Source organism: Antechinus flavipes, chromosome 1 (genome assembly GCF_016432865.1).
Source record: "Antechinus flavipes isolate AdamAnt ecotype Samford, QLD, Australia chromosome 1, AdamAnt_v2, whole genome shotgun sequence".
Taxonomy (NCBI): domain Eukaryota; kingdom Metazoa; phylum Chordata; class Mammalia; order Dasyuromorphia; family Dasyuridae; genus Antechinus; species Antechinus flavipes.
This window is the reverse complement of record NC_067398.1, coordinates 656,139,504-656,150,288: the sequence shown is the minus strand read 5'-3', so window position 1 is coordinate 656,150,288 and position 10,785 is coordinate 656,139,504. Positions and strand designations below refer to the sequence as shown.

General features: G+C 44.9%; 1 protein-coding gene across 1 annotated transcript; it reads right to left on the bottom strand.

Annotated features, from left to right (window-relative positions):
• Positions 1 to 6,531: 6,531 nt before the first annotated feature.
• NANOS3 (nanos C2HC-type zinc finger 3) lies at positions 6,532 to 7,284 on the bottom strand. The gene has a single exon (XM_051975325.1). It carries the CDS (start codon positions 7,165 to 7,167, stop codon positions 6,532 to 6,534), a length of 636 nt encoding a protein of 211 aa, XP_051831285.1. The 5' UTR covers positions 7,168 to 7,284.
• Between the last annotated feature and the right edge of the window lie 3,501 nt (positions 7,285 to 10,785).

Below are 10,785 nucleotides of genomic sequence, written 5' to 3'. Positions count from 1 at the left end.
AAGTCCCATGATGCTTAGAATACAACAGCAAAGCATATGGTCATGCCTCTTTCAGGCTTTTCTCATTAATAAACTCATAAAAATCATATCAATGTCTGAAGCTGAACCATTTGATGCCAGGGACTGTGGAGGCAAGAACTTTCTTCTCAAGGTCATTAGAAAATGTTAAGTCCTGGGATAAGTTAATCCCCAACTATTGATTTTTCTGGGGAGTATTGTGCTAATTTGAAAGGAGTTGTTCTGGAGTTAAAAAATATAAATTCTAGTCCTGCTTTTGGTATTACTAAATGTGTGCCCTTCAGCAAAGTACCATAACTTATCTGAACCTCAGTTTTCTCATCCATAAAATGATCACAATAGTATTTATTTGCCAGACCAGCCTAATAGAGTTGTGAGGATTAAATGTGATAAGAGAATATAAAAGTCTTTCATAATATAGAAAGCATTATATAAATGTAAACTGTCATTTTTTAGGGTCCTTATTTAAGTTATTTCTTCCTTTTTTTTTCTTTCCTTCAAGAATGGATAGGAATTCAGTAGGTGAAGAGTTATTCCAGGCAGAAGAACAGATGCAAATTGTATGGCATATTCAGGGACAGGGAGTATTGAAACATAGCAGAAATGGTAGTGCAGTACCACATCATGGAAGATCTTAGAGGCAATGCTGGATCAGAACTAGACTTAAGTAAGCAATAGGGGCTGCTACATTTCTAAGCAGGACTGATTTGACCAGATCTAGATAGTGTAAAATGATTTTGGTTACTGATAAGTACAAAGATCTCCATCCCCACCAAAAAGTTAAGCAAAAGACACTTTAAAGTGCCCAGTCTTATGTGGCTGGTGAACTGACAGACTGCTTCCCATGGAGAAGTCCCATTCGATCTGACTAGATGGCAATACCGTCCCAAGTGCCCTAGCAGAAAACAGCACAATGTGTGACATCACAAAGGACATCCTACAGCATACAAAGTAAGATTCCAATAGATGCCCTGTTCCCGAGCTGAGCTATATATATGGATGTTTGTGTCTATATGCATGTACACATAAACATACATATGTACATTTGTCCCTCCCCCATACACATACTCTTTCTCAGGTATTCCCCTCAGGTCCTTGGCAGATGGGGGAAAAAAATCCCAGCCTTCTAGCTCCCAAAATAATATGTCAGGATTCAAAATCATGTGATTACAAACTGTCCTTGTTTTCCATTACTTGACCCCATCTCATTTGGAGGCCTGGATCTGATAGCTAGAAAAGACTCTAGATAACTGCTAGCTCAATCTCTTTTGACAGAGAAGTGAGGCCCAAATAGGAAATATTTGTCAAAATCATGCAGCATCTTTCCCCTATGTCCTAGAGGAAATATGCTTTGTTCTTAATCCTGCATCTCCTTCAATTTTTGTTTTTTGAAAGCAATGCATGTCTTTCTGTGGGCACTTTGCTTCCCTTAGGGCTTAGGTCAATCACTACCTTCCAGACTCCCTTCCCCCCAAACAGGACTTTTTGTTTGTCTATGTACACATTGTTCCTTTTCCCTCGCAAGGTAAGAAGCGTGTCTTGGTCCCTAGAATCTAATGCACATTTAGTGTGCTAGGGCATTTAGTACGTTAAATTGAACAGAGGTGCTGACTTGTGGGGGCTACTGCAGGGTCCAAGTGTAAGGCAATGAGGGTCTGCACCAGAGTGAGGCTGTATAAAGGAGAGCAGATGAGCAGAAAGAACAAGACATGACAACAGATTATACAATGGGGTCAGCGTGGGTAAGTAAAGAATGACACCAAAGTTGCCAGTCTGGGTGTCAGAAGGATGCTCTCCCTCCACAGAAATAGGAAAAAGAAAGTTTGAGAGGGGAAGGGTTAAAGGAAAAAAACTGTTGTTGTTCAGATTCCAATTGGGATTTTCTAATTTTATAGACACAGGAGTGGTTAACTATTTCCATCTCTAGATGCAGAAATTGAGGTAAAAAGGGTCATGTGCCTGCCCCAGGGCCACACAGCTAGCAAGTATCTGAGGTCACATTTGAACTCTGGGCCTCCTGATTCCAGGCACAAGTCCTTTCCACTGTGCCACCTAGCGGCATGTTAGAGGAAAATAAAATGAATTCACTTTGGGCCACATTAAATTGAAAATGTCTTCCAGACATCCATTTCAAGATATCTAAGAGGCACCAGGTTATACAGACCTGGAGACTCAGCAGAACTAGGTGTGCAGATCTGAGAATCACCTTTGTAAAGACAATGGATCTGTAGGGACTGAAATTACCAAACAATACAGTGGGTTGTGAACTTCTTTGGCAGACTGAACTCCTCAGAAGTTTTTAAAATATATAATAAAAAACCATAAGATCATAAAAGAAAACAATTATGTTAAAAGTGATCATTTTCTGAAACTCATGTCTACAGATGACTCTTTTGAACAATGAGGTGATTCAAGTCAATTCCATTATCCTTGTGATGGAGCTGTCTGCATCCAGAACGAGAACTGAATGTGGGGACTGAATGTGGATCACAACATAGTATTTTCACTTTTTGGTTGTTGTTTGCTCATTTTTTTTACCTGATTTTTCTTGTGCCACATGATAAGTATGGAAATATGTATAGAGGAATTGCACATGTTTAACATATATTGGATTATTTGCTGTCTAGGGGAGGGAAGATGAGGGGGAAGGGAGAGAGAAATTTGGAACAAGGTTTTGAGAGGGTAAACATTGAAAACTATCTTTGCATATTTACAAAACAAACAAACAAAAGAAAAACATGTCTGCAGACTCTCAGTTAAGAAATACTGGTACAGAGGGAAAAGAGGGCCCAGCTTAGACCCTTGGATCTCCCTTGGAAGGCAAGAAGCGTGTCTTGTCCCTAGAACCTAATACATATTTAGTGTGCTAGGGCATTTAGTACGTTAAATTGAACAGAGATGCTGACTTGTGGGGGCTACTGCAGGGTCTACTATTACTGGTAACACAAATGAGACTGAGGAGAAGCAGTCAGATAGGGAGAAGTACCAGAAAGGAGAAACCTAGAGAGAAGAGAAGAAAGGAGGGTGATTAACAGTTTAAAAGGTTTTACAGAGGTCAAGAGGGATGAGGATTAAAGAAATACCATAGACCTGGCAATGAAGAGATCCTTTGTAACTTTGGAGGCAACCAGACTTTTCTGAGGAGTTTAATATAGCTAAGTGGGGATGATCAGTTCAGTGGGGACTTTTTAAAGCTTAGAGTAGACATGGATGTGTTTGTAGGCAGTAGGAAGCAGCCAACAACCTAGGAAACTGAAAAATCAGAGTGTGGAGAATAGCAGAAGGGGCAACATGCGGGAGAAGCCAGGATGGAATAGGATGGAAGGCACATTTTGAGGGGTTTGCCAAAAAGAGACGCTTCAGGTGAAACAGAAATAGGTGAAAGAAAAAATGAGGGGAGACATCCAAATAATTGGGAAGGAGGAAAGGAGAAAAGTTCTTAATTTGTTTCTGTGAAATATGAGGCAAAGTCCTCAGCGGACAGCGTGTGAAGGAGGAGCAGCATGGGAGGCTTAAGGAGAGATGGAAATAGTGGGGGTGAGCCGGATGAATTAGGGCGGTCTCAAAGGATTGCCTTGCTGAGGTTAGGCTCCCATTGAGCTTATGTCATGGAATTTGTGGTGGAATCAGGCAGGGCAGTTCCATGATTTTCTCAAGCTGTTGAGCGGTAGGTGATGGTGGTGAATGATGGGAGTTATCCAAGGAGAGTATTTGACCAGGCCATCTTCAAGGATAGGAATAGAGACTCCAATATAGAAAACGGGATGGGCTCAAGCTAGTTCACCAAGGGGTCAAGATAGGGAGGGGAAAAGAGTGTAGCCAGTGTAGGGGTGAAGGCCTGGGAAAAAACTTGAGGAGAGAAGGGATTACAGGTCATAATGAGGACAAAGACTGAGGGAAAACTGCTCAGCAGGCCCAGAGTCAGAGAAGATAGGAAGATAAGAAAAAAGGCCTCCAGGAGGTGGAATATGGCTTTTTTCTTTATTTCGGAAGCAATTTATCAATAACAATGTGGAAGGACTTGAATCCTAACAAAGGCGTGGAAAGGAAAGCCGAGGATCTTGTAAGGAAGAGCCATTCATCTCCAGGATTCACAAGAAGCCTTTAGAAGCAAGATAGTCCCTTGTCCCAGAGCAATTTTGTCTGTTGAATAATCAGGGGAATCAAACCTGCATACCAGTCACCCAGGGCAGGAGAAGAGTAATAGAATCCCCAGTCCTGTTGTTGAGGTCATGTCTCAGGCAGGACTTTCACCCAACAGGCGACACTGTCCACTCTCCTTCTAGGGCTTAGCTCTCAGGCCTGTACCATGAAGATGGGAGTCCCTTAAAGCAAGTCATCGCCAGGGATGGGGACCAGGCGGAGGAGAATCAGGAGGTGGGCTTGTGGTGTCAGACCTGGTATTGAGGGGCTGTGTAGCTACCAAGAGTCCAGGAGATGAAGCAGAGCTGGCCTCTGGAGAGACACCCCCAGTACCTTCCAGTACCGTTCTTCTTTCCTTTGCCCCGTACAAATCCTTCCTGTTTTTCTGTCCTTCCCGTCTGTTGGCTTAGGCAAAGCAAGTACCTGTGTCTCCTAGGGTCCTCTTAGGCAGAAGCTGAAATTCATGGTTGTTGAGTGAGAAAAGCAGTTCTGGAGGCCTTTGAACCTGGATTCAAAAGGGGCAGGGGGGAAGACAATACCAAAAAAAAAATTATTTAAATTCAGCTACTGCTTTGGATCTGGAACAGGGCAATAGGTTCAAATTCCCAGCTTCCCTTTTATCCTTCTCCCACCAAGCTTACCAAACCATCCAGGACCCCTACAAACTCTCAGGAAATATTGGTGCTTATTAACACTATTTATTTAACTTATTTAACAAATCCACAACCTCACTGGATCACTTCAGAGCCAGCAGGGAGAATCTCAGAAGCTGGAGACCTCTACCCTGGCCTGTTCCTCCATTGCCCCCTGCTGTCCAGTTGACTTTGTCACATCCAGCAATAACTTCCAAAGAAAGAGTTCCCACTAGGATTTGCCAGGGATTTCCATCCTTTTCCTAGGGGCAATTCTTACTAGAAGCAAATCTGGGAGGAAAGTCTCAGGGTTTCTCCTGAGTCTTATTTTATCCTTGATTTAGAGACAAAGAACTTATGCTGAATCATAAGCAATAAAGCATGCTACATACATAGCCTTCTATTCTTGGAAAGGCAAGAATTTGCTGACATACCATAAAGCCAGCAGGAGAACACCTAAGCAGGAAAGCACCTATTCCTACAGATACATATTTATATAAAATTTAGACTGGTTTCAAAATGCATTCACACTCTGTAGTCATAGGCACAACATAGTCTTAGCACACAGCAGTCATAGAACAAACTTGCTTGTTGAAGAATGCATATAATAAAAAGAGAGGGTGCAGCCAGCATATGTATATATACTTACATATGTACACACACATATACATATTTTTTGTTTAGTGGGTCATTTGTATGGAAATCCCACTTAATGTGTTTTTATGTAAATGTTAGTCCTTAAAAAACAAAAAGCACACAAAACAACCCCTAATAATCCTTTCAGTTCTATAGCCCAAAGGTTTTATTTTCCAATAGCAAACAAAAAATCTAATACCAAAAAACTAAAAGACTAGTTCAGCGGCCCAAAATCTCAGCTCAGGTTAAGAGCTGAAAAGCTCTCAGAGCACCCTCAGTTTTATATGTGAAAAATGGAAGAGTCCCAGAGCAGGACTTTCCTGGGGTCACACAAGAAGAAAATGCAGGAATGGGCTTAGAAAAGGACTTCTGATTCTCAGGCTTTTATTATTACCATCATCATTATCATTATTATCCTTATTCTTGGTCTTTAAAACAATAGATCTTAATTTTGACATTTCAGTCATTCAGATTCTGTGTACCTCAGAATGAGAGTTAGTCACCCAGCCTTGTTCATAGACACATTCTGATTTCAGGTGGAGATTTCTCCAAAGCAAAGGCTTGGGTGCCCGTGCCCATCATTTCCAGTCCAAGCACTGGGCCATTCCCGGTTGGCACTGGAAAAGATCTTATTTGTCAGTTACATCTGAGGTCATTTCCCCCATCTATCCAGGAACATCCTGCAGTGGGGAAATGGACTTTGGAATTGGAAGTCACTCACTGGTGACCTGATGATTATTTACTAATTCTGTAACCCAGGGAAATCAGCTTTTTAGTTCCCCTGACTTAGTTTTGCTCACTTTTAAAATGGAGATAACACCACTTGGTTGTGCTGAGGAGAATGCTTCAGAAGCCCCAAATTCCTAGATTTGTGAGCTATTTTTAAATCTGCGCAGGAACCAATCCCCAACAACCAGCCTCCAGAAATAAATTTCTTGAATGAATGAGTGAATACAAAGACTCCCCAAGAAAGCAGGGGGAGGGAGGGCAGGCATTTCTGGCTTGGGGTAGTAGGCTAGTAAATCCTGGGTTACCTGCATTCAGTTAAGAGCTAGGGAGTGGCAAGGAGGGCACTCCTTTGGAAGGAGGCACTCAGTTACTACTACATCACTGCCCGGCCCTGACTGGGGGAAGCTTTTTCCCCCCTTCTATCTAGTCTCTTGCCAGGTGCCCGATTCTGCTCCTTGGAGCCCCTCCTGCCAGTCTCTCCCGCCCGCTCCCAGCTCCTACCTGTGCCACTGCCGGCGCCGCTTTCCTCCAGAGCCCGGCTGGGAGCTTTTCCTTCGGGCACTGCCGGAAGCCTCTTGGTCCGGCTCTTGGCCGAGTTGGGCTCCTCCGATGGCCACTGCAGGCTGGCCCGTTTGCCGGCTGAATTGCGGGCCGTGTAGCTGTACACAGACATGTAGCCCTTGCTGGTGAGTGGGCAGAAGCGCTTGGTGTGGGCATTGTCTTGGGTGGCTCTGCACTGTGGGCACACGTATTTTCTCAAGATGGGACACACCACGCGGCCTTCCTCGTCCTTCAGCGTGTGGGACAAGTAGATGTTTCGAGACTCCCCATTGTGCTTGCAAAAGGTGCAGAGGGAGTCCCTGGGGGGCAGGAGGTCCTGCCTCAGGCTGGGTCCGGGGTCTGGGCCTGGCTCTGTCCCTGCCACCTGCGGCTCCAGCTTTTCCTCCCGGAGAGCCCCCACCACGCTAGCTAGTCCCAGATAATCCCTCCACAGATTGAAGACCTCCATCTCGATAGATTGCAGGCCAGAAGCACCAGCAGGTAAAAATGATAGGATCAGGGCCAGGCAGAAGCTGGAGCCTTAAGTATCCTCAAGCAGCCAATTAGAACAGGAAGAAGCCAAAGAACCCTCTCCCCCAGCCCCCTGCCCTCTGCCCCCGCCTCACTAGGAGACTTGAAGTCTACAGGTTCTCTCCACTGCTGAGGGTCTAGGGGGAGGGATCTCTTCCATGCTCCACAGTCAAATTGCTTCTGATAGAGCTCTGGGCTAGAGCACTAAGAAATCTCCAAGTATGCATTTTAATGGGGGGAAAGGAGGAAGGAAACCACCCACCTTGCCCCACCCCCTCACCCTCATCCTCACACTCTGCTACTCTGTAGTTCTCTGGCTTGGAAGAACACTTTGTGCCTCAGTGCTTCCTGGGTTGTCTGTGACTTTCCTAGTTCTAGAAGCAGAACTGCTGAGCCAGTCTCTCCCCCAAGCCCTCCCGCTTAGCAGCCACAGCTTCGGGTCACCCGGGTCCCAAAACCAGGGGCCCTGTCTCTGTCATCCCAGACTCTGGGCCAGGGCAGCCCAGCGGTGAGAGCTCAGGAAGATCTGAGTTCGAGTATGGCCTCCCTCCCTCACTAGGCAGGCGCCCCCGAGTAAGCCTATCTGGCCCTGTTTGTCTCGTTTGTAAAAAACGGGGAGAACGAAATGGCAAATCCCCCCGAGGAGCTTCGCCAAGCAAACCCCACTGGGGTCACCAAGAGTCAGACAGGACTGTTAGGAACGACTGCTCCCTTCTTTGAGACTGTCTATATTTCTCTAAAATGCTGAAGTGGAGAGGCTGGGAGGGGGTCTCTCTACACAGAAATAGCTCTTTGCCTGCTCTTCTCTGGCTCAGACTATTGTTTTCCCTGTCCCCCTCCAATAGGTCCTTCATAATACCATTATCAGAGGCATCTTCTGACCGGGTAACTCTCCTTAAACTCCCTATTACCTGCCCTTCCGTCCCCTGGCCTTGTTCAACATCCCTTCCCTTCCCAGTGGCTCCGAGCTTTGCCCCCACAGCAGTCCATCTCCCTTTGCAATGGGCCTCTCTGCCTCGCGGGGAAAGGGTTCCCTCTTCCCTTCTGTTTTTTGGAGTCTCTCAGCTCCTTCAATTCTCAGCTTTAGCCCTGCAAGGCCTGGGCTGATCCCTGCACTGCTAGTGCCCTCCCTCCTAGAATCCCCTGTATTATTTTGTATCTATTTAGTGTTCTCCTATGTGCATACATATTGTCTCCCCAAAGGGCACAGGTGTCTTTGTATCTCTAGCTTTGCACAATGCTCAGCTTTTTGGAGACACTTTAAAAAATGCTTGAAACTGCTGCAGTTGAGGGGGGCTCAATGAATGGTCCACTTAGTTTCATAAGGGATCTTGGATCCCCAAAAAGGGGAGGTCGTCCCTCAGGAGGGGGGTGGTCACTGAAAAAGAAACGGGGCTGGGATTGAAATATACACCAAGGGGAGAGGGGCTCCATTTTGACTTAGACATTATCATAGGGTGTGTTGTAATTTTATTTATTTTGTTAAATATTTCCCCGTCTCATTTTAATTTGATTCTGCCTCATCAGCAAGTTTTGTCTGCGATTACACAGTCAGCTTGTTTTACCTCTCTATTCTAGAGTCCTTCTTGCAGGTCAGAATGAGATGAAGGTGAGCCCTGGGCTACAGCCATGGCTGCCCAGCTCTGTGCCTCAGCTTTCTCATCTGTACAAGGAGGAGTCAGAGAAGATAAACCATTCTCAAAACTCTCTGGTCTCAGTCCATAGCTCCCCAGTTCGTCAAGAACAGCTAAAGAGACAGACTTTGCCAAATGATCTTCCCAGTCTAGTAATCCTGGCAAAAAAAGAAAAAGGAAGTCTAGTGGTGTGGCGCGAACTGTCTTTGATAAACCCTGCTGGCTCTTTGTGACCCAGGGTTCCTTTTCCGGGCTGACAAGGGTGGCCACGAATAAAGTGCAGGATCCAGCCCGATACTTAGGAGCTAGAGGGTTGCCAGAGACACTGCTTCTCCACCTCAGTTTTCTCATAAATGTTACCTGTATTACCTTCCCAGGGTTGTTGAATGATTCTAATGATTCAGTGCCCATTGAGGGCTTTGTAAACCTCAAAGGTACTAGGCCACACTAAAATATTTCATTTAATTTAAATGTTCACTCGCCATCCCTTTAATAAGCATTCAAAAAATTTTCAAGACACAAATACCAAACTTTTAAAGTTTTTAAAATTTAAAACATAAATTTGAAAAACTTTTAAAAATTAATTTTTAAATTGAACTGCCCTTTAGCATTTCTGGAGTAATTCTCACATTCTACAGGATCTTTCAAATCCCTGGAGTGTAGCCAGTATGGACCTGGAGACAGCAAGGGAAGCCAGGTATTCTCTGCTACACCTACTTTCCACTTCCTAGAGGACATTTTTGTCATGTCTTTTTCAAATCAAAGATTATTTTCCTTGGAGAAGGGCGAGGAGGATAAATTAAAATAACACAGCACCCCCTTCCCTCCATCATTATCCCATCCTCCACAATCTTTCTTCCAGTTTATCAAGCAATATAGTAAATAAGCAGTTTAAACAAGCCCCTCCCGCATGCCTAAAACAGAGATGTAACAGTCCAAGGCCTCCAGGAGCTAATGTCCTGAGGTGGGATGGACCCCATACAGATAAGCAAATGCTAAATTACCTAAAAAGCAAATACAAAGTAATTTGTTCCTGGGAATGGAGATGTGCTGGTATTGTGTGTGGAAAGAAAATACTTCATCCAGTGCAGCTAAATAATAAAAACCCCTGTCCATCCGTAGCTTGCCTGGATTCACTTTGTAACTTAGCTCTGGACTCTTTTCCACAAGACCTCACAGTTCATTTATGATTGTTCTCCTTTACCTGCCCTTCCCTCCATTGTCTGTAATAAGAGCTAACATTTGTATAATGCTGACTATACGTTAGACACCGTGTTAAGTGTTTTACATAGATCATCTCAGTTCATCCTCACAACTCTGGGAGGTTGGTGCTATTATCCCCATTTTGCAGATGAGGAAACTGAGGCAAACAGGTTTTAACCTGATTTGCTTAAGGTCATACAGTTAGTGTCAGGCTGGATTTGAATGCAGGTCTCCCTGACTTCAGGTCTAGTATCCTGTCCCTCAGGCCATCTTTAAAATTTAAATTAGCTAATAGCTCCATGTGCATTAACACACACATCCCCCTACCCTTTTCCCACCCTAGAATTGCTTCTTTGGGAGGGAGGGAAGAACTCTTTTGGCTTAATCTTGATTGGCCTCCAATGGTTCGTCTTCCGGGGATACCGGCCCCCCTTCTTCCCCAGGCTAGTGGTTGCTGCTGGCCATACTATTCCATCCATCTCATCCCACTTCCTATCCCCCTCCCTGGCTAGGGCTTGCAGGTTTTGCAGAGGAGCCCAGAAAACTCAATTTGTGGGACCTATTGAGAAATGAAACAAGCATCCCATTCGGGCTCATCCCCTCATGTCTTCCCCCCACCCTCGGCCCCTAGCGGGTGGTCAGCCTCTGGCCCGGCTACACTGTATCTGACCCAAGCTTGGCCCCTGCAAAGCTCCCATTTCCTTCCTGGAATTGAATCT